Here is a 23,261-nt window from a genome sequence, read left to right as displayed (position 1 = left end):
ACTTGGGAAATCACTGCTCTGAGTGGCCTCCTCAGTGTTGGATGCCTCCTCTGGGCCCAGGCTGGGGCTGCTGGCAGGAACATGCTGCCTCCCAGCAGCTCATCCCTCACCAAACAATCCCCTTGGGTGAGCTGGTGGAGCTCAAACGCTGCTGACGCGCTCGGTCCTTCCCTTCCTGGGCACTCACAGGAAAATGTGATGCTCTTGCAGCTCTGGGGCCCCTGTTCATTATCATCAGGAATTTTACAGGCACTTTCAAGGCAACTGGGAAAGATTGAACATGGAGAGTCTCCCTGTTAGCAAAAAATAACCCAGCCAATATCAGAGGTGTCTTCTTCCAAGTCAGGATGACATCTCATGCAAATCAATTCGTCACCAGCCCCAGCCATCTGCAGTGGAAGTCAGGATTCTTGTGAGACCTGAAGCTGGTTTTGGCACTTACTGCTGGATGGTAAACAAGCTCATCCTCCAGTCTGTTTGGAATTCACTGCAAAAAGTGGGTGTCTGTTCACACAGCCAGTTCTTTCCACCCGCGGTCCAGGGTGAATGCAAAATGCACACACTTGCACACAATCCCTCCCCAGGACTTCTGCTGCAGAAATTCTGCTTTCTCAAGTGTCCTTGAGAGGAGAATGGGGGGGGAGCAGACATGGTTCTGTAGCTCAGGGTGTGGACACGAGGGTTTCTGGCTGAGGTTCAGTTCCTGGGCAGAGCAGCTCTGTGTTGGGAGCTGTGCTCCTGTCTCTGTGCTGGCAGGTTTTGTATTTGTGGGGTGCTCCGTGTCAGGAAGGAATGATGAATCTGACTCCATGCTCTCAGAAGGCTAATTTATTTTTTTATGATACTATATTATATTAAAGAATACAGAAAGGATACTTACAGAAGGTTAAAAAGCTAATAATGGAAACTTGTGACTCTTTCCAGAGTCCTGACACAGCTTGGCCCCAATTGGCCAAAGAGTCAAAACAACTCACACCAGAATCCAGTGAAACAATCACCTGTGGGTAAACAATCTCCAAACACATTCCACATGTGAGCACAACACAGGAGAAGCAAATGAGATAAGAATTTGTTTTCCTTTTTCTCTGAGGCTTCTCAGCTTCCCAGGAGAAAAATCCTGGGCGAAGGGATTTTTCAGAGAATGTGAATGCCACAGGCAGGGGCCGTGGTGCTGATGCAGCAGGAGCCAGGGCAAAGAGAGCTCTGGTTTTGGAGGTGGCCTAGCCTGAACAATGGGGCTGGCACTGACAGCAGCTCTTCTGTTTGCTGGGGGGCTCTGTAAACAGATCAGACTTGCCAGGAGTTGGGATTTTCTGTGTGGTGTTCACACAGTTATGGTGGAGAACCTTTCCTGTCCAGACATGGCCCCAGTTGTGCTGTGATTTTGGGGAAGCTGCTGGTTTTCTCCACAAAGGCTTAGCAGTAGAAATGTTATAAAATGCTGTGGTAGGTGCCATTTCTATGTAAAGTGCTCTGAGGTTTCTAGAAGCCCCTCCAGTTGTGCTTTGCAGTAAAATTTAATTGTGCTCAGGATGCTCCTAAACTGCATTGGTTTGTGTGCTGAGGCAAGCTGAAATTGGATAAACTTTTTAATTCTGGGGAGAGTTATGGTTTGAGTGTTGTAAAAGTGGGAAAAGAGTGTTGTCTTGTGCTCCAGATAACATCGTGAAGAAAAACAAGTGGCAGAAATTATGGAAGCACCAGTGAAACAAATAAACAAATCAAGTTTTTTCAGTGTCTATCATCCAATAGCTCCAGCCTCTGAGGATTCAGGCACTTTCAAGGCTCTAGCACTTGTATGCATTAAAAATAGAATTTTTTCTTTCTTTTTTTCTTTTTTTTTAAGCTTGTTCAACCTGCACAGTGCCTGGACAAATGTTCAATCTGCACAGATGTTTTATGGGTGCTTCTCTTGACTTGTGTGTTTATTTATCTATTTATTTATTGTCAGCCATTAGAAAATGAAAAGAAGTTGACTAAAACATGTCCTGTCACATAAAGGCACTTAAACTATTCCATTCAGTTTCATTCCTGCTCTAATCCTGTGAATTCCTGTTAACTTGGGCTAAAATTCCTGGTTTGATCCAGGAGTAAATTTGGTGCATTCTGATGACTCTTTGAGCCGTTCCAGAGCATCAAATTACTCTGCAGCAGCAAAACCAACAGAACCTTCTGGCTCTAGAGGGAATGAAGATGTTCTGGGTCATAAACAATCCTTGCCCTAGAGAAGTTTTGAAATACTTGATGTCTTAGTAATTCCCCAGCAAATGAGTGTTTGAAGGATGACAATCTTTAAAATTATGCATTAAAATGATGACAGTACTGCTCCCCAAACCACCTTACTAAGGTTTCTTACACTTAAAGGCATGCTTGAAAACATTAATTATTAAAGATAAGGCTAAGTATTTTTTCTACTTGCAGCACGAAACAGTCCAAATATATTCAAGATGGGGTTTTTTGTTGTTGTTTTGTTTTGTTCTGTTTTGTTGGGGTGTTCTGTTTGACTGAAGCACAGCAGCCCTGCAGCTGGGTTATGCAGATGTGCTGTGAAATCAGGTTGCTCTGCACCTTGACAGAATTTTGTCACTTGGCAATGTGATCACATTTCGGAGCGTGGGCTTTTGTTGTCTCTTTAAAACAGCTCGCAGGGAGAAGGAAAGGGAATGTCTGACTGCCCTTTACACTGCTGTTCAAGGGTTGTGCAAATATATCCCTGCTCCACTTCCTGGCTGGCTGGGAGGTACAAGGTGGCTGCCCTCATGCTGTTCACTTTTTATTCTGTATATATAATCTGTCTTGCTTTTCTTTCCCTCTGAATCTACAGCAGTAGACATGTAAGCCTTGCTGAAGAGATGCTCTGCCCTGGGATTTGTGGGGAATTCAGAACTTCAGAGGAAGAGAAAGCATTAAATGTGAATTGTGTAATTGTAATTATTAAGTTATGTTATATTTAGGTCATATTTACATTATAATGACTATTTAATTGCCGCATTAACTTACTTTGAGCTCTGTTTTTATCACGTGTCTTCTATTTAAAACAATTCTTCCTCATGTGGGTAGGTTGAAACATTCTATTTCAGGAATTTCACAGAGGTATCGATATCCTGTGGGTGCCAGGACATCCTGTAGCTGGAATCCTGTCTGAAAAGGGAAAAGTCTTCACAAATAATGCGTGTCTCTCTGAGCTGACTGGGCTCACCAGTTCTGTTCTTCTCTTGCAGGCACTATGCTGCTTGAGGTGTTCCTGGTGCTGGGGACACTCCTCATCTACTTCTTCTTTTCCAAGAAGAATGAAGAGACACTGCCCTTCAAAGATGGGTGGTGGGGCAGGGGACAAAAGCCTGTGACCAAAGAAGACTCGAGTGTTAGGCCATTTAAGGTGGAGACTGCAGAGGAAGAGCTGAGTGTAAGCAAATCTCTGTGCTGGGGGAAGGGAAGGGGAAGGGAAGGAAGAAATGGCCAAATCATGTAGAACGTGTTTGGAAGTAATTTTTAAATGGAACCAACAGAGTGCCAGTGGTGGCCAGCTCTTGGGGGAAGGGATTTTTCAGTACTTTGGAAGATAGGTATGAATAGGCAGATCTCACTGTGTAATTTTGTTCTCAGCTGGCTCTTGCATGATTGCTGGTAAATAAATCTACTTTGCAAAGCCTAATAAACATAAAAATCGTATTAGGGATTACTCAACTCTGTTTTTCTGTTTGTGCATTTTCCTCAGTTTGTGTAGACCAGAATAAGGACAAAGTCTTTTTTTCCCCCCCTTTATTTCTGAAGCAATTACAAATACCTCATTTTCTTGACTGCTTTATGTTTGCAGCTGTGTTGGATGCTGATTCTTCTGTAATTAATAGTCTACTTTGGTCAACACTAAATTATTGTGGTAATTACAGTAAACACATACGTTGCAGAATTTGTTGGGTAGAAAGATTTTGATTGTGTGTGTTTAAGGCAGGGATTGAACGATTTCATAGATCTTTGTGGAGTCATGGTTCAAACAATACTCATGGGATTGCTCATATTATTAATTTATAATGGATCCTTAATTTCTCAGCAAGGCCTGGGTTTTTTAACTCTTTGCTTACCTTTCTCAGTGATATCAAAAGACATTGGTCTCCGTTCTGTTTTCCCCTTACACTGCAGACACTAAGATGGATAATTTCTAACTTTAAAATGATTGAGCAGGATTAGATTTCCAGACCTGCCTTTCAGCTATGCTGTGGTTCTGTTTGCAGTAGGAAGGGGCTCTTGGCTCTCCTTCCCTGCTGAGCGATCTTGGAGTGATCTCTTGGAATGATCTTGCAGTGTCACCAACACCCCCTGTACCCCTGAAGTGCAGTGGGAAGGTGACTGTCATTGTTATTCCAGATTGGCAAACTTCAATTTCAGTGTGGTTTCACCAACTTTCTGTCTATGCGAAATCCTTCTGAACATTCCTGGTGAAAGACCTCCCACCCTTGGGTTTGGGAAGGAAAGCAAAAGGTTTGGGCCAGATCCATGCGTTGAGGAAAGTACCCAGGAAAGGCAGCAAGAGTTACCCCTTGAGGGCATCGCGGTGGCAGCAGAGCAGCTTGCCTTCTGTGTTCTCAGCCTGGCAGCCAGGTGAGGCAGCCCTGCAGAACAAAGGCTGAGAACAGCTGTGAATGGAAGGGGAAGGAGGCCACCTGCAGGAGGAAAAGAATTGGAACAGCTGATGGAGCATCAGCAAAAGGCACAGGGGTCTAACTAGAGATGTTATTTCCATTGTTCTCGTTTCACGTGTGGATAACTAGAAACCACACGCAGCCCAAGACGGCAGGCAGAAGGGCTTTTAATGTCTCTTCTCTCTTTTTCCCTGTAGGATTTATTTAGGAGACTGGACCAGGCTCGATTCACTGAGCCACTGGAGAACAGCTGCTTCCATTATGGAACCAACTTGGTGCATCTCAGGAAGGTTGTGTCCTACTGGAAAAACCAGTTCAATTGGAAGAAACAAGTTGAAGTCCTCAACAAGTACCCACAATTCAAAACAAAGATTCAAGGTGTGTTGCTTTTCCCCTTAAAATATAACCAGCAATAGATAAATTTGTCTGCAAGGGAGCTTGGTGGGAAGGAGGCTCTGGTTGTGTCACAGGGCCTTCCCTCCCTGGCTGCCACAGTCTGGCTCGTTGGCATCACTGCTGAAGGAGCGGGGAACTCCTTGGTTGTAACCGAAGCCTTCAGGACAAGGAATGACAAATGGAATTCCCTGTGCATGAGCAGCCTGTCAGCTGGTGTTAGCAGGAGCCAAGCACGAGTGTTTGGAAGCAGAAGTGGATCTTAAGATGTACACATGTTCCCTGCCTTGCATGCAGTCATGCAAAAATTGCCACAGATGTCTCCTCACGCTCCGTGGAGCTGCCCAGCTGCTGCTGTCACCGTGCAGCCATCAGCCTGGCAGGGCAGATGTGCTCTGCTGCACCTCTTCAAGCATTCCCAGGCCTAGGAGCGCACAGTGCCTGTCCCCTGGGGTTGATGTGCTGCCAGGTGTGAGGGAATGGTTTCTCTTCATTCATTCTTTCCAAAGAGGTCATTCAGCCAAGGTCTGCTGGTGCTGGAGCTTGGTCAGACTGGGCTTTTTAAAATGCCTGATTTAGGGTGGTGCTTGGGTCCAGTTGTAGGTCTAGAGCACAGCAGACAATTGCCTCCCATGATGGCAAAATTAAACCTTAACAGGGTATTTAGTTCTGTTTTTACTTGCACCCATATTTGTGTGTTATTTCTAAAGGTGCAGTTTGCCACAGTATTTTAAATGGATCTGGGACAATGAATGGTGCTACATAGTGGTTAGAGCTTAAAGCACTTATTTAAATGATGGTTAGTGCTGAAAAAAGATAAAACCAGGAAGTCTTCCCTTAAAAAAGAAGAAAAAGGCACCATCTGAGACAAGAAAGGGAGAAGCAGCTGAGGGCAATGCACTCTGTATAGCAATGGGAAGGGAAATTTCAGTGTTGGGAAAGATTACAGAGAGCAGATATGAAAAGACAAGGTCAAACATGCTGCGTATCAGATTCCTACCTTCTGTCATCACTTGAAAGCTTTTCAGAGAATGCAGAGATTCACAGAAGTGTCAAGGATGGGGAAATCTCGAGTCAGTGTAAGACTGTGGGGTTGCTGGTGAACTGGAGTTGATGTGAGTAAAACATGCTTAAATACACCAAGAAACGAGGCCTCCAGGCTCTGCTGGGAACAAATTCCTGGAAAACAAAGCCCTGAGTTAGTCTGAGGAAGAGCAGCTCACCTGGAGCAGGTAGTGCAACGCTGTGTGAAGCTTTCCTGCTGGAAAGAGTCAAAATGGGAATCACACTGCTGATTTTACCTTTTACTGATCGAACTGGAGACTGGTACTAGAACACAGATTCCTGTTTTGGTTTATTCACTTAAAGAGATACTGCAACTCTGGACAAAGGGTAGGAAAGAACTACAAAAATGAACACTTTAACTCTCTCTTAGCCAGGCATAAAATCCTCAATTTGGCATGATTGGTTTATCAGCAGTTAAGATGTGTGGCCTGATTACAGGAGGCTCCCACAGACAAAGAATATTTAGTGAAGGCTTTTAAAATTCCTTTTGTGCAGCATTTAGAGTCCGTGGCTGGGGACAGAAGCCAGACATATTCAAATGGAAAGTAAAGCATGCACAAAATGAGGAAAGCGATTCATGCCCCCAGACAAACAGCTGCACCTTGTGATGGATTCCCTATCTCTCGGTGCCTTCAAGCTGCAATTGTAGCCCTTTCAGGAAGAAAAATCTCTGGCTGACTGAAGCCCATCCTGTGCCATGTAGGGGACATTTGGGTAAAATTTAAGGGCACTTGGACTAAATGATGTAATTGTCTGTGTGAGTCACTGTGTTACTGTCGGTAGGTTGCTTCACTCCTATGTCTTAATTTGCCAATTTATTTTAAAACAGGAATAGCCAACCTCATTTGGCTGCTGTGATGCTTAATTGCTCATTATAAAGTACTTTAAGGTCCTTGGATAAATCTATCCAGAGAGGTGCAGTGTGTTTGCATGCTCACCAAAAGCAAGGACTGGAAAAAAAGCTTTATTCCTTATCTGTTCTGTGATTAGTTTCAGTGTCACGGTAAATTTGGGCGTGCTAATTAATGATTTTATTTTTACAGGCATTGATATCCATTTTGTTCATGTAAAGCCTCCTCGTTTGCCTGAAGGCCAGGCTGCAAAGCCACTGTTAATGGTTCATGGTTGGCCTGGCTCATTCTACGAGTTTTACAAAATTATCCCTCTCCTGACGGATCCTGCAAGCCACGGCCTCGGGGATAAGCACATTTTTGAAGTCATTTGCCCATCTATCCCTGGTTATGGTTTCTCAGAAGCACCCCACAAGCAAGGTATGACACAGGAGAAGAAACTGAACCCCCGCAAGCCCAGTCTCACAGTGAGAACAGCAACTCCTGTTACACACTTCTTGCTTCCCCAGTGAGGAAACAGAGATCCTGTGAGTCCTTGAGGGACATAAGGGGGTGACTTCAGGTGACATCACTGGCTAGTTTCTGGAGCAGTGAGTAGATAATCTAAAAAGAACCATAAAAAGCTATGAAGTGAAAACTCAAGAGTCGTAATTGCGTCCACGAATTGTCTGCGAGTAAGCAGGCAGGGTAAATTTAATTTATTACTGTTCCTTTTTGGTGTCTTGCATCCATATTTGAGAGCATTGTACAGGTGGATGAGAAGGAAGAGCTGAAACAGAGCAGTTCATGTGTCCACTTGGCAGGTTACAGCCCAATACCTGCTTGCTCAGCTTGTGCTCTGAGTTCTACAAACACAAACTGCAGCAAATTGAGGAGGTAGTGTTTAAAGTGACACTGAGTTTAGTATTTAATTGCACGTGCAGATGTGGAGAAGGTTGGGTTTGCTTTTCTCTGCTTCCCTGGCTACAATTTTCGTGGCCAGCATTCAGAGCAGTGGAGAGGTCTGCAACAAAGGCTGGAGCTTGTCCTCCTCATGGTTTCTGCTTGCTGTCTGTGCTTGGATGCTGAGCAAGGGCTTGCATACAGTCAGGCAAGGAGGGAAGGGACTTGTAGCTTTTGAGGAGCTGGAATGTTGCCCTGATGTGGAGAGTCAGTGCTGCAGGGTCAGAAGTTGTGGGTGGAATTAATGCAGCAAAAGTGTTCTTTTCTTTAAATGCAGGCTTCAATTCCGTGAGTGCTGCTTCTGTTTTTTATGAATTGATGCTCAGACTGGGGTTCAACGAGTTCTACACCCAGGGTGGTGACTGGGGCTCACTCATCTGCACCAACCTGGCCCAGATAGCTCCCAGGTGAGTACCCCCTTGGTGCAGCTCTTTTACTCTGAATAGTTATTTCCTGCGCACTTGGGAGTTCCTGCCCAAGTCCTCGCTGTGTAGGTGTGGCATTCACATTCTCTGAAAAATTCCTTCGCCCAGGATTTTTCTCCTGGGAAGCTGAGAAGCCTCTGAGAACAAGGAAAACAATTCTTATCTCATTTGCATCTCCTGTGTTGTGCTCACATGTGGAATGTGTTTAGAGATTGTTTACCCACAGGTGATGGTTTCATTGGATTCTGGTGTGAGTTGTTTTCACTCAGTGGCCAAGCTGTGTCAGGGCTCTGGAGAAAGTCATGAGTTTTCTTTATTATCTTTTTAGCCTTCTGTAAGTATCCTCTCTGTATTCTTTAGTATGGTATTCTTTAATATAATACAGTATCATAAAATAATAAATGAGCCTTCTGAGAGCATGGAGGCAGATTCATCATTCCTTCCTGCCACAGGGCACCCCGCAAATACAATATGAAGGTTCTCCCTTTGGTGCTCAGTGTTGAGCAAAGCTCCAAAATTACATACTCTAGTTTATATTCAATGTTTTTTTCTTTCAAACAGCTGTGCAGCAATTTTGTAGTGGCCTCACTGAGGTCTGGAATGGGACAAGTAGTTGTAAAGGAAAAAAAAGGGAGTATTTGTGGCTTAGTGCCCTGGAGTGTGTGCTGATTACTGACAGTTGTCCCTTTGACTCGTCATTTTTTGTGTGAAAAGCCACACTACAAAGGGCAGCTGAGGCCATGATGTAATTAACAGGCTGGAATTCAAGTATGTCCATTCCTGTTAGTAACATTTTGAATGCTACAGGTCACAGTGCCATGCCTGGCAGAGTTCAAGGAGCATTTGGGCAATGCTCTCAGGCACATGGTGTGATTTTGGGGCTGCCCTGTGAAGGGCCAGGAGCTGGACTTTGATGATCCCTTCCAACTCAGGATATTCTATGATTCTAAATACACCAACTTTGAACTTTTTTTGTTAACTTGTGGGGGTTTTTTTTGTCTTTAGCCATGTGAAAGGTCTCCATTTAAACATGGTCAGCGTTTCAAAGCTGGGACTCTCTGACCTGCTCTCCGTCCTGCTGGGCCGGTACTTCCCAGGGCTCTTTGGATTCCACCATGAAGATGTCAGGAAGATGTTCCCCTTCTTGAAGAAATGGCTCTACAGGATCCTGTCTGAGTCTGGCTATGCTCACATACAGGCTACAAAACCAGATACTGTCGGTAAAACAAACAAAAAAATACCCCACAACCTTTTTTGAGCTCGGCATACCTAAGTCTCTTCACTTTAGTTGTACTTTCATGGAAACAAAATGTACTGCTTAAAATATGCAGAAAGAGGGGTTTTTTTGCAGTGTATCTGCACATCCAAACTGAGCATGCTCCAAGTGCCACTGACCTCATTTTCCAGTTTGCCTAAATAAAATAGATTGTTTAATATTTTTCCACTTCTGCCATCACTGGGGACTGTAATTCCATTTCAAATGCAGCTCTGCTGAGAGCAAAAGATACTTTCTTCTCTGAGAATGGATCACATTCAAGTAATGTTAACTACAAAAAGCTTTTAGCTGTCTCAGCACACAATGTAGCTTATTTATTATAGTGATAAGTAATACCTGAGAAGTAAAATCAAATTTCACTTTCACTCATTGTTCTGAATCACTTGCAGACTTTCAAGGAAAAAAAGAATTGTAGCTGTGAATGTTCTTTGTACATGAGCTAGTCACTCAGATGGTTTAACTGCTTTAAGTATTAAGCGTTTCTATTTTAAAAACATCTTTTGTGACTGAATTGGACCACTGAGTCAAGAGTACTGACTACATTTTGGTTTGGTGCAGCAGCAATTCACTGATGGATTTTGTTAAAAATATAGCTAAGGGAAATATTTCTTAATGGTTTTCCATAAGCTTACCTACAGAGGCAGGTATGTTCTTAAAATGTGTAGGCAAAAGGATGATTGTATGGATTTACAAAAATTTGCTTCTGTTGAGTTTTGGTTTCTAAAAATTGCCAGTCTTTTGTGCTTTAGGAAAGAGAGGGAAGCTGATATCTGAAAGATGCCTAAGCCATGCTCCTTCTCAATCAGAATTCTGGCTGATTCTTGTCCTTACCAGTCTTGTGTGGTCTGTCAGAGCAGACTGGGAACCAGCAGCCAGTTCATGCTTTGGGAGCTGGAGCATTTCTGCAGTTCTCCAAAGGACAAAGAAGAGACGATCAGGGCAGTGGCAGGTTCCTGACAGGGGAAAAACACTCTGAAGAAATTTCTGGCAGAAATGCCTACATTCCAAGTGCTCTGAGGATCAATGTCAGTTTTTCTCTATGTAAACAGATGCGCTCTACTCACAGTGAGTAGCTGAGAACAGGCTAGTGCTTGTCATGTCCAGCACATCTGGAAAGTGCTCAACAAAACTTTTTTAAACACTTGCTATTTCAGTTATCAATAGTGGTTGCTTAATAATTGAAACCCCACTGTCATGTTTAAATAGCAATTACTGGTGAACTTGTACCAGCTGCAGTGTTAGGCACGTTCCTGGAAGGCTGAGTTGCAAGGGTAGAACTTCAAATTCCACCAAATTCCCAAATTCAACTTCAAAGCTGTTCCCAAGGAACTTGCTGTTCCTTGAGCTTTTTCTCAGGCTTTACTGAGAACCTGGGGCAGTTTACAACCCCTGTATTTCACAGCACTGGGGTGTGTGATCAAAGTTCCAAGTGCAGGTGTGTTCCTTCTGTCCAAGAAAAGCAAACTACAAAATCTATATGAAGGCTTGTTCCACATGAAGGCAGTTTGCTATTGCTAATTCAGAAGATGGACCATTTAGCAGAGTCTTGCTGTTCCTTAATGACTTTCTAATAATCCTTAAAATGTTTTTGCTGTTAGATAATGCTGCAAATCCTCCTGGTCATGTGTAGGCATGTGGGGTTTGGCTCTGTAATGCTGTTTAATACATGACAACTTCCAGATTAATGGAAGCAAACCCTCCTTGGCACATAGAGCTTAATCTTATTAGCTTACCAGAAAAAAAGAAAAGCCAGCAGAAATCCAATACTGTTACATCAGTTCAAAAAATGTTCAGTGTGAGCTAATGTGGAGCCTGCTCGTTTGCAGACACTTCCAGTTTATGATTTGGCATTAAATGGCTCCAACTCTTTGTACTATTTTAGTTATATAAGAAAGCAGCTGATGGAACAGCTTTGTAAAGTTACATCCCCTGTATTACAACAGGCAGCTTCTCTAACACACTGAGTTCTGTAGTTGGATATCAGTTATAGGTAAATTTTCCTCCTCCTTTACAGGCTGTGGTTTGAATGACTCTCCTGTGGGACTGGCTGCATACATCTTGGAGAAGTTTTCTTCGTGGACTGACATGGAATTCCAGAATCTAGAGGATGGAGGACTAGAGAGGTAAGCCCTTTCTCCCCTGCCATTTTGCATGAGGTGACTAAGCCCAGAGTCACAGCTGAAGAGGTTTGTCTGAAGTGGTCACCTCTCACCTCAGGGAGCCTGTAGTGACCACAGCTGGTGCTGCCCTCCAGCACAGAGAGAGGCAAACAGGCCATGGAGGCTGGTGGAATCCCTTCCCACTTCCATCTCCTAGAAAAGAAATGCACCCTGCAACTCCTGCATATTAAAAACTGACTTATGGGGAAGAATCTCATTAGGACACAAAATCCATAAGTTTAACCCACATTAAGATGCTGGCAACTCACGATTCATTGTAATACCAACAATTAACTCCCTGTGGATTTGCTCTGGCTTGATTGTTACAGCTTCATCTACCTACCATTTGCTAATAAAGGATTATGTTTAGTGTGCAGCAGAAACCAGAACTGAAATCCCCTTTGAGAACTACCTGGCAGGCACGGAGAGAGGGGACATGCTGTGGAAAGGCCAAGCTGTAGCAGGTTTGCATGGGATGCTAGCCATGCCTACAGCTAATAATTTTATATGAAACACGCACTGTTTACAGCACATGTTGGTGTGTGAGGGCTCTGTTGAGGGCTCACAGTAGCATTTCAGATTATCATTAATAAATGGCACAAGCTGCTGCATGTGCTGTTCTGCTCCCACCCTCCCAGTCTGTGGACAGGAGAGACAGCCATGCTGGAGCATAAGGTGCTTGTTGGAATCTGCCTTCCACGTAGGAGTTAAAATGTGACAGTTTTAACTGTGTGTTTGTGTCTGAAACACAAGTTTCAGTTTGTGTTTGAAAGCCTTTAGCATCCTTAATTGGTCACTGGCAGACAGAGGGGTAGTAATAACTTCACCTCTCCACTCTTAACCACTATGTATTTCCTATAATTTTTTTTTTGCCCCTTACAAACCAAACCAAAGGCAAGTCCCTGCTAAAGTGATGCAAATCAGTTTGCAGTTCTAATTAAGCAATCTCTTGGGCTTGTCTTTTCAGGAAGTTCAGCCTGGATGACCTGCTCACCAATATCATGATCTACTGGGTGTCAGGCTGCATTGTCTCCTCCATGCGTTTCTACAAAGAAAACTTGCAGAAGGGGATAGGCACACAGAAACACGAAAAGTAAGTGTGGCTTCTTCTCTTTAAATATTTTGCCCTGATTTTCGTTTTAGAGTTGCATGCCTTATAGATTCCTGAATGCTGAGGAAAACCTCCACTCTCTCTCAGTATTCCTCTGCAAGACAGAGCAGGTAGTTGATGTAGTGTGCTGTGCTTGGAAAACAAGGTGCTTAGGCAGGAATCCTGAGCCTTCAGTGAGGGGATCTGACCGGAGGCACTGCTTGAGGGCCTCCCATTCATGGCGTAGCCATGTGTTTCCCGATTTTATTTCAGTTACTAAATCAGTCTGCGACTGACTCACACAGTCAGTTTTGTTTAGTTTAGTTGGTTGTAGTTTTAGTACTTTTCTGGACACCCTTTGCCTGTTTCTGCAAAAGGCTTAAGTCCTTCCTTTGGAAGCAACTTCAGCCTGCTGACAAACTGCATCCTTGAGAAGTCAGTGAGGCTGATGTGCCTGCTGCTGCTCAGACTTTTCAGACAGCAGCTTGGTTGCATGTACTTGTGTCAGCATGAGAAGAATGAAGGCTTAAACCTGCCCTGAGGTATCTGCACCCACAGCTTAGTGCCACGGTATTTATTTAGCAGTGAAATGATGCTCCCAGGAAGCTGACTCAGTTCCTGAAGCCGTTGTGGCTATGCCGTGGGCAGTATGTTGCTCTGGTTCTGCCTGCACTAGATGAGCTGTGTGAGCTTCTAAGTGCCTAGAGGACAGAGTCTCAGAGTCTTGTGTCTTCTTGAGTCTTCTGACCTCAGCCTTCCAGTGGCTACATGCCCAACACTTTTTGTATCTACATTTTAAAGTCTGTCGCTTCTGACAATGCAGCTTATGTGTATGGGATATGCAAACCTAGAAAATGTGGCTCTTAGAACAAGCACAGACCATTCACACCCCTCAAATCCAGTTACTTCCTTACACTTCCCAATGTGAAGAATGTTTTGGAGTGTGCATTTATGCCAGTTAAAAGCAAGAGCTATTTTACAAGATATAGTCCCACATATAGAAATGTTGCTTCTGAACTAGTCTAGATTATCAGTATTCCTCTCTTCTCCCCCCATTAAGTAATTATTCTCCTGCCTACCCTCCAGTTGTCCTACCAGCCTTAGCATATTTGAGTGGTGATCTTCTCTGTAAATCTCTCTCCAGCTCTTATCAAATTATGTGCTTGCCCATCAATTTGAGCCCTGTGTGCAGCAAGAGGAAATTTGCTGCCCACCACCTCCTAGGGCTCTCCTCCCCCTTTCCCTGCGTCTGAACCTCATACCCTGGATCACCTGCAAAATTGCCTTAAAATCACTGTATGCAGAAATAAAAGAGAGGTTTTTTCCCTCAGGATTTATAGTGTTGTCTTCAGTTTTAGGATCTGGAAGTCCAGTTTTTAATGCCTAACAAGAGCGTGCCCAACTGTTGAGGAACATTTCCTTGGGACTTTTGATTTGTTGCAGATTTAAGTGTTTGGAAGATTACAGTGATTCTCTCTCTTCTCTCAGGCTCACAGTACAGGTACCCACTGGCATTGCTGCCTTCCCTAATGAAATCCTGCACATACCCCAGGCTTGGGCCAAGAAGAAATACACCAACATTGTCTCCTTCCACTTTATGCCTCGGGGTGGCCACTTCGCAGCTTTGGAGGAACCTGAACTTCTTGCTAAAGATATTCTGCAGTTTGTTGACAAAGTAGAGAAAGGGCAGCTCTGGAAAAAGAAAGGGGAATAACTTCCTTAAGAAACAGCAGAGTAATTACTTCTAGCTAAGCACATGTACAGGGCTTACTAAATCTGTAATCCATGTAATTAGATTTTATCGTTGACCAGATGTGAGCAAGGACAGAAAGAAAAAGACACTGTATCTCCATGAGATACTGCCATGGGGACCAACAGATTTTTTTTTTCAGCTAGGCTAAGAAAGTAGCATGAAGAGTGCTTGAATGTCTTCTGAAACACGTTCTATAGTATTTTTGACTCTTGCTTTGAGATTGAAAAATAGACCTCACAACTACTAACGTACCTAGTAACAATAAAATTGTTATGAAAGGCTTTTCTTTTCGTGGCAGCAGTAAAATTTGAGTAGCTGTGAGTATGTTCCTCACATAAAGAGTAGGGAGCAGCCTGGCAGGACCTAACTTGCATGAGTGCATCAATCAATCAGCATTGATGAGATAGAGTTATCTTTAAACTGCCTTCTGCTGGCTGCCTTTCTCTTCCAGCCTGGGCTCTAAAGCAGCTTCCTGGCTGTGAAGAAGCTGGACTGCCCTGTGCCAGGCTCCTGGGATATGTGAGGAGCAGCTGAAAGACACAGGTGCCTGTAGCTCAGCCCAAGAGGTGAGGCTGGGCAGGAGTAATTACAGCCCCAGCTACCTCTGCACTGAATTTGTACTCTTAAATCACAGCCCTAGGTAGGCTCAACACACTGTGGCTTTGCACTGCTTTGGCAGGGTGTTATAAATACCTCTTGCAAAAGAATAAAAATATTATTAATTCAAAAGTAAAAGAAAAGTGAATTTAATTTTTGAATAACTCCTGTGTGATTCTTTCAGTTCTTTTTACTGAGATTTTGCTTGGTACCAGCTAGGAGAATCATCAGCTCAGAACCGATCAATTCTGTATTCCATCTGTCACAGAGGTCAGGTTGAAGGCAAACTGCTCAAAGAAAATTGAAGGGCTATAGGCTTTACCAGCTCCTGTCCCTAGTGTGTGCAGCTGAGCTTCAAACAGGTCTTAAACCATCTCCAGATGACTGATTTCAGTGTGGTTTTGTTCTCCAGTCACTTCTGATGTCCTTCTCTACTTCTGAAAGCACAGGGAAATACAATCTATCAATAACACCTGCATGGATTAGTATTATTTCACAATATTAATTGAAATGGAAGCTAAGATCAGAAGCTCAGCAGATCCATGCTCCATCCCACAAGGCTTTTGACTCAAGCATACCATGCCGTTTGTTTCACAGGAGGCAAGTGGACTCTCCTGCTGGGCACATTCAAATCCTAGTGCCGAGAGCCGCCACCAACCCTGACAGAAAATCATTAGGGCAGATGGGCTGTGTACCAGCCTGGATCAGTTTTCTGAGCAGAGATGAGACCTCTTGCTCCCTTTCCTCTGCCTGCTGCACCTGGGTGCCAGTAGAGATAGGCAGAGGAGCTCTCAGGTCTCCGTGCTAGATTTGATCCTCAAGCTGTTCTCCAGTTAAGACAGCTACTTGCTTCCAGAACAGTAGCGAGCACTAATCCCATGCTTCCTTCTAAATGCTTTCATTCAGTCAAAATTTGTCTTCACATTTGCAAAACGGTGTGCGATACAGGCTGGTCTGTTTTGAACACTCTGGAAGAAAACACAGATAATTCCCTTTGAAATAGACTCTGCGTGGAGAAGACCCTCCCCAAACTTGTTTCAGGAGCAATATGGTGAAAGAGAGATCCTTACTCAGGAGGAATTGACTCACCTCTGACAAGAACAGCTGCTACAGGCACCACTGCACACCCTCCTGCACACGTCTGTCCTGCCTTGCTCTGCACACCAGGTAATTTTCTTCAGGGTTTGATAAGCTACTGTCTGAAAGAGAGACAAATCTGAACCTAAAAGGTCTAGATTTTAGAAGCTTAAAAACGATAATTAAATACCTGATACATAGCAGAGTTTGCTCTGAATTTGGATGTCACACTTCTCAAACCTTAAGCCCACAGCTATCAGCAGCTGTTACTCATCACCTACTCACCTACAGTTAGATAAAAATGCAGTGAAATACTTGACAAAGTGAAAAAGTATGAAATCAGCTATACAGTAGCTGTAAAACCTGCCCTCAGTTCCTCTTCCCTTTTCAAAATAACCCTCTGGTTTTAGCAAAACACAGCCAATTCCACCACCTCTAGTGCAAGGTTTAACAGTAATGAACTGTCTGTAAGCCAGTGGTAGCATCTGCATCTCATTCTGCAGCAAGCAACTCCCCCAGGAGCCTGAAATCTGGATTTGACAAGCACCTTGAGTGAATCCAGATTCACTTCTGATACTCTCTGGCACTGGCTACAGGCAATTATTTGGTACAGACAACCAGAAATAGTTTAACAGTTTTAACATTTAATAGTTTTAACATTTCTCTTAGCAAGTAGCTGCATATCAGACTATTGCAATAATAATAATAAGTAGTACAAAATGAGTCCCTGCTCTGTTACAATTGTTCTTATTTATGTCAGCCAGCTGAAGACCTGCCATTCAGCCAGGGAATTTTCTCTAAAAAGGATAAGTGTGACGCTCTTGGGCTGGCTGAGCTGTTTCTTGGGAATAAGGCTCTGAAAGAGTAGCTACAGCCTTCAGCACAACACAGAATATGGTGACACTTTGATGCTCAAAATATTATGTTTTGTTCCAGTGCCATTTCTTAATGAAGCTCCAATTTCTGGCCCAAAGTTGCCCCAGAGTCTCTGCTCAAAGAAACTGCTGTCCTAAAAGCCCTGCCACATTAAATTGCTCCAAAACATGCATTTATCCCACGCTGAAACCAGAAGCAGCTGACCTAAACCCTGCTTTTTAATTATCCAGTCATAGCTCATTAAGAGTCTCGATAAGGGGTTTGGAACCATGGAGATGCCACTGAAAATAAACAACTTGTACTCTTCCTCCCCAGCTGAAGTGCTTTGAAAAGTGTCTGCTTCTGGTATGGAAAAATACAAGTAAGGTCATAATCTTCTCGTACAGCTTCAGATAAACAAACTCCCACTACAACCAAATTTGACTTCTGATTTTTAAACTGCAAACCATAACGTCCTGAAAAATCCAAGTCACCATATGCAGCCTTTGGACATCTCACACAGCAAGACAGGACTTCATATACATTAAACAAAAGTGTCAAGCATTACTCAGATCGTGAATGGAAAAAAAAATGAATAGAAATCACACTTTCATAAGAAAAAGGAAGTGAAACCATCATTTGATGGAAAATAGGATGTGTTAAGCCTAGCATCAGAGTTAGCTCTACATCCATGAAGGGTATCAGTCATCACCACTGAGTCAGCTGCAATTGCTCAGGGGCAGGACTGAGGTTCAAGGCAGTCCATCAAATGCACAATTCTGTTTTACAGCAAGTGCAATATAGAATATGCACTAAATGAAGATCCATTTTTGTCTGCAAGAGCAGCGGAAAGCTCCTCCTGGTGCCTTGGAAAGAGACAAGGAATAAATCCATATTGATTTCAGTGTAGCTTATTTTAAACCACTGAGAAATGATGCTGCTTGTTTTACTTGCTGTAATAGCGCTTCAAGGAACATAAGTCACACTAAAACTGTCTTGCTCAGGATTAGTTTTGTTTCATGGAAGAAACACCCTGTGCAGTGCCAGACAGCCCTGATGGTGTTATGCCAGTGCTGTTAGAAGAATTAGCCCCATTACAAGTGTCAGCTGTCTTCTGGAGAGCAGATATTTATAAACAGGTCTGTGCTGAGTGGTGACAGCTCCTTCCCCTGGCTAGGTGTGGTCCAAAGCTCAGGCTTCCAAATCCCTTCCTGACTGGGTTGAAAGATGCTGAGAGATGATGGTGCCCTCCCCATGTTTAATAAGTGAATGTCTGCGGTTTTGAGGAGATGATGAACAATAAAAGAGATGGAAATGATGAGTTTCATCACCTTCTTAAATGAAGGATAATCCTCTGCAGCAGTAGTTCAAACCACTGCAGGTGATCAGAGGGAGTGCAGCACAGGGAAGAGGTGAGCAGAAACACCAAGGGACAAACTCCAGTCAAGCACCCAAAGAACCAAGAGTTCTTCAGCTCTTTTTCAGCCAAGGCTGCATTGTTGAGTGGTTTTGTACCTCATGAGTTCTAGGAATTCTTGTACAGGCTTCAGGTTTTTGTCTCAGTGGAAGTTTTTTTATCACCCCAAGTGTTCTGTGGCTCATAAAGCTTTTTTGCCGTGATCAGAAGGCAGTTCTTAATATTTCAGGGAATCCAGAGGCAAAGAGGGTTTAAGCAATATCTCACACAAACTGAGCAGAATACCAGTGCAGAACATAGATGATGTCATTCTCCCAATTTCTCCACTCTTTTTCTTTCTAAAGATAGATAACTTAAATGATTCCTCTTAAAGGTGCTCAATTGATTTATTTCTCAATTTTTGCCCTTTTCTTCCCAGCAGATTCTGATTCCCCATCTCAAAAGGGAATTAATTTTTCCTATTCCGGGAATATTTTTGAAGTTACAGATTTAAAATATAAAAGAACAAGAAAACCCTACTTAATTCTCTAAATCTAGAATCCTATCATAAAGAATTTCAATGCCTGCAACCAAATTATGGTACTTAGTAATTCTTTAAATCGCTTGTTTTTTCCCTCTTCATCTGTGGGGAGAGCTGCTGGTTTTATTTCTCTGTCTCTGTAGATGGAGGGGAAAAAATACTGATAATTTGCCTTAGGGAAAGAAACCTATTTAGAATTCCAGATAAGTTTTGACATGGAACATCTTCACTTGAAAGAAGCAACTTAGTGCTTTACATTTCAGGAGAGCAGGCTATAAAAAAGCCAATCAGTCTGAAAATCCAAGCATAAGCCAGCACCAAATGCATGAAAGGTTTTCTTACAGAAGGAAGGCCAGCTGTGTACAAAAATACATATCTCTTACATTTCCTCAGCTCTTAGTCTTCCTCCTGTACTGCAACTTCTTTTTTTTTTTTTTTTTTCCCTTAATTTCAATGAACATCTAAGAAGCACAACAGATAGGTACCTTTCAAAACCAGTCCTTAGCTTCTATCACAAACTTTCACCCTTTTGGGAGGCTCACAACCACACAGCAGCAATGATGAGACAGCAACAAAATGTGGCTCCTGTTTTATTTAGGAGCATCTTATGACATACCATACATCGGACTCCTAGAATTGCATCTTCGACAAGACTTTCAAGAAGAGTGCTTTCATTAATTATTAACCAGCACTTAGTTAACCACTGAGTCTGGGAGCAGATACAAAAATTTCCCTCTCTCCTTCTTGGCTATTTACAGCCCCACCTATTTCCACTTGAAATTGTATTGGCTGCAGCTGAGATGCTCCATTCTAACCAACAGGATGTGGGATACAGAGCAAATGCCAGGACTTCGCCCAAGAACCAAAAAATTATAGGGAAGAATGTTCCATTATAATGACCCAATCTTCAGTCTCTCCACTTTTAGTTGCTTCCTTTCTGTTTTTATCCTTCAGACAGCTGTCCTCAGAAAGAAAAAAAAACAACTTCTGTACTTCTGAAATATCTGGAACAGACATGTGCAGCTGTTACAGACAGGTGACAAGCAGAATCCTTCAAGAAGTCTTGCCTAGATATGACAGAGAAGGAATTTGAGAGACCACTTTCAGATAAGACACACGACCCTGGCCATCATTTGGAATTAAAAGTGTGCATTTCCTTACATTGTTGCAGTCTTGAGACAATAAAGGGTGTCTTTTCTTTGTAGTCAATAGACTTGGGATAAAGCTCCGTTCTCCCCAGATCTTCTGCCTCACACGTCGCTTTTTCTAAAAGCCAGGTGAAAACTCTGTGGTCTGCTGCTTCTGGCATGAAGAAGCAGCAGCCTTGAAGAAGAGAAGGCTTCCAAAAGCAAAAGGCTTCCAAACACTCATAACCAGATAATCTGTAGAACAGACACAAAAAAGCTTCAGTTGTGCTGCCAGCATGTGTGGGCAAGCAGAGCTGGGAACTGGACCCCTGTAAAAAGACAGAAAGAACATGGCCTACTGCTACACTGGAGCACTTGGAAACTTAGCCAGCACAAAGATCTGCTTTTGGCTCAGGATATGGGAAAAGCCCAGAGGAAAACAAAGCACAAACGTGTGCACCTCATGCAAATGAGAATTGCAATAATTTGGGTGTTGAGGATGTGTTGTAAGAGGGCTGGAGGTGAGCCAGATGGGCCTGGCACACAGAATCCTGGCACAGAGCTCCGTGTATCCAAGCAAGCCAAGGCTTCTGAGCCTCAGCAAACCATGTAGCATTTTCCTCACTCTGGAAGAAATTCATCTGCCCTGAAGTCTTTACAGAAGTGTACCCTGTTGTACAGTATCAAATGAGCTCCATCCTTCAAAGTGTCAGAGGCTGCCGCGTCAGTTGTGTCACAGAGAATCCCATCACACACAACGCTCTGGGGCTTCCTCCTGCGGAGGGAGAGTGTCAGCTTGTCTAGGATTCCTCCTGTGGAGGGAGAGTGTCAGATTGCCCGGGATTCCGGCCCCCGGGAGCGCTGCTGGAGGTGGCTGCTGGAATGTCGGGAAGGACTCGGCGTGGGGGAGGCGCTGCTCCAACTGAGCAATGCGAGGCAAGCAGCAGGAGCTGGATCCCAACAAATATGGGAGCTTCTGGGAGCCACAGTCAGCAACTCCAGCTGGGCCATTTGCTTAGGCTGCCTGCCAAAAGGTTTATAAAAAGAACAGTAAAGAATGTGCCATGGCTTTAAATACGAATTTCAAATACAGTGCAGCCAATATCCACATTTGTTGAGGCTTCCATCCCTCAGCTTTTCTCTAAGGCTCAGTCAGGAATGCAAGGAGTTTCTCCTGCTGATCTAATTTTATCCCCTCGCAGATATCCACCAGCATGAAGGAATGAAGCAGAGCCAGGGCAGTTTCCTAATTACTTCCAGCTCTCAGAGAGGGACCCAAAAGATAACAGTAAAGCAAGCACAACACAGCAAAGATGCTAAACCAACCTATAATCTGTGTGTCGCTGTACACAGCTCGTGATAATTTACTAATAGGTGACCCCAGCCTTTTCTCCAACTGGTGCCTGTCCTAATACCATAGACATTTCAATGAGTTTAACTGCAACAGAGCACAGTGGCAAACAGGAATGACTGCTACACAATAAGTGAAATATGCAGGTGATCTCCCCATCAGAAAATACTACTGCAAATTTCAAATATTTTTCAAATACTACTGCAGTTTTCCCTATGAAAAATGATGTGTTCTAAAACCTGTAGAAGAAGCTAGGAATCTCTTCTGGACCACTTTTTCCTGTTCTGTCAGTGACAGACAGCAGAGAAGGGAAGGATTACCCAGAAAAACTAAGCAGCTGAGAATCTGAAGTCCTAGGGTAGGGGCTGTTTTCTTTCCAACTCTTCTTCTCAGGCTCTGTAGTCCTTCAGCTAGGCACAAACCTCTGATCAACACCCCCTCTACATGGACAAGTTTTTGTAGTGATTGGAGTCCTTGTCTTTCACATCTCTGGAATACAATAAAGTGGGGCTCCAGGTATAGATTTGTCTTGGTAGGAGCAGTGTTTTACCACTGCAATAACAAGATAGAACCCTTGACACATGAACTGGTTCCTCAAATGCCAACAATGACTTTTTAGCAAGATGTAACTTTCCATTACCTCAGAGGTTTTCCATATTCTGTATCTGAAGCACCTTAGCATGACTGGAGGGGGGTTTATTCAAGTTCACAGGAGAGATGGCCCTGCCTGTGCTGAACTTGTGCCAGCCAAAAGGAGCGTCACCACCAAGGTTCAGCAACTTCCCAGGCACAAAAAGGAAATCAATTAATTAAAGGAGTTTTTGTCCTCACTATGACACATAGAACCTCACAGTGAGTATCAAAAGTCATCTGTTTAAAAAAGTGAGTTATATCACAGAGTATAAAACCCCCACAGCACCTGCACAGTAAACAGGTCAAGTGTGGCAGCTGAATGATTTATTTGATTCTTCAATAAGCACACACATCAGCATCCACTGCTGCTGCAGACACCTGGATGAGATGGGGTAGTGCAGCTAGAAACTAGTCAGAACAATCACAGGCTTCTGATCTAATTAACACAACAAGCTGCCTCCTCTCTGTGACCTCATATCTGTGTGAGACAATCACAGATGAGTAAAAAATTGGAGTCTGTTGGGTTTTTTTCCTTCTTGGTTTGAACACCAACCTGGAACGGCGGTGTGTGCCTGAGGTACACAGCACCTCATAATGCCATGATTGCTAAAAATCAAAATGCACACACACACACACACACCCCTGACTAAACTGCACCACTGAAGTGAGAGTATAAAATAGTCTGACAAATTCATGCTTCCTCACTAGCCAAGGCTCCTCACCTGCCTTTTAAGAACCAGGAGGCGCATCTTCAGCTTACAGGATGGGTTTGTAATCAGAGGGCTCAGAGCTCCACAGGATCCTTCTTGCAGCAGGCAGGTCTCATGCTCAGCACTTGTCTGAGTGCTGTTCTTGGGAAGCTGGAGGCAGCCCTGCAAGACACTGAACATCTGCACACATTTATGGCACAAAATCTCCTTCAATCTCAAAATGTTGCTGCTTTACAGACATGCTGGAAAAGGTCAAAGTCAGGAAATAACAGTTTAACAACAAGCAAGGAAACAGAGGGCCAAAAGCTTCTACTACCCATAGGTCACCAAGATTCATCCCCTAGAGAAATCCCAAAGTATTCAAATTCCTCATGGGACAT

General features: G+C 43.5%; 1 protein-coding gene and 1 long non-coding RNA gene across 6 annotated transcripts in view; one reads left to right on the top strand and one right to left on the bottom strand.

Moving 5' to 3' along the window:
* EPHX1 (epoxide hydrolase 1) overlaps positions 1-15,344 on the top strand; it is a 25,816-nt gene extending 10,472 nt beyond the window's left edge. The window contains exons 1-9 of one of the 5 annotated variants that reach the window (XM_038132665.1): positions 2,695-2,747; positions 3,222-3,406; positions 4,838-5,018; positions 7,142-7,369; positions 8,169-8,298; positions 9,322-9,536; positions 11,607-11,715; positions 12,719-12,844; positions 14,330-15,344. In XM_038132665.1, the coding sequence (XP_037988593.1) occupies positions 3,227-3,406; positions 4,838-5,018; positions 7,142-7,369; positions 8,169-8,298; positions 9,322-9,536; positions 11,607-11,715; positions 12,719-12,844; positions 14,330-14,555 (1,395 nt within the window). In that variant the 5' untranslated portion in view covers positions 2,695-2,747; positions 3,222-3,226 and the 3' untranslated portion in view covers positions 14,556-15,344. Of the gene's footprint in view, positions 1-2,694; positions 2,922-3,221; positions 3,407-4,837; positions 5,019-7,141; positions 7,370-8,168; positions 8,299-9,321; positions 9,537-11,606; positions 11,716-12,718; positions 12,845-14,329 lie in introns of those variants that run through there. The other 4 variants (XM_038132663.1, XM_038132666.1, XM_038132668.1 and 1 more) reach the window with 4 other exon arrangements.
* Positions 14,690-23,261, bottom strand: LOC119699339. The gene is made up of 2 exons (XR_005256395.1): positions 16,281-23,261; positions 14,690-16,159 (listed from the first exon to the last, which is right to left on the bottom strand). It is a non-coding gene; the product is annotated as an uncharacterized LOC119699339 (long non-coding RNA).

The sequence above is a fragment of the Motacilla alba genome, chromosome 3 (genome assembly GCF_015832195.1).
Source record: "Motacilla alba alba isolate MOTALB_02 chromosome 3, Motacilla_alba_V1.0_pri, whole genome shotgun sequence".
Taxonomy (NCBI): Eukaryota; Metazoa; Chordata; class Aves; order Passeriformes; family Motacillidae; genus Motacilla; species Motacilla alba.
The sequence above is the reverse complement of the archived record's forward strand: the minus strand, read 5'-3'. Positions and strand labels throughout refer to the sequence as shown.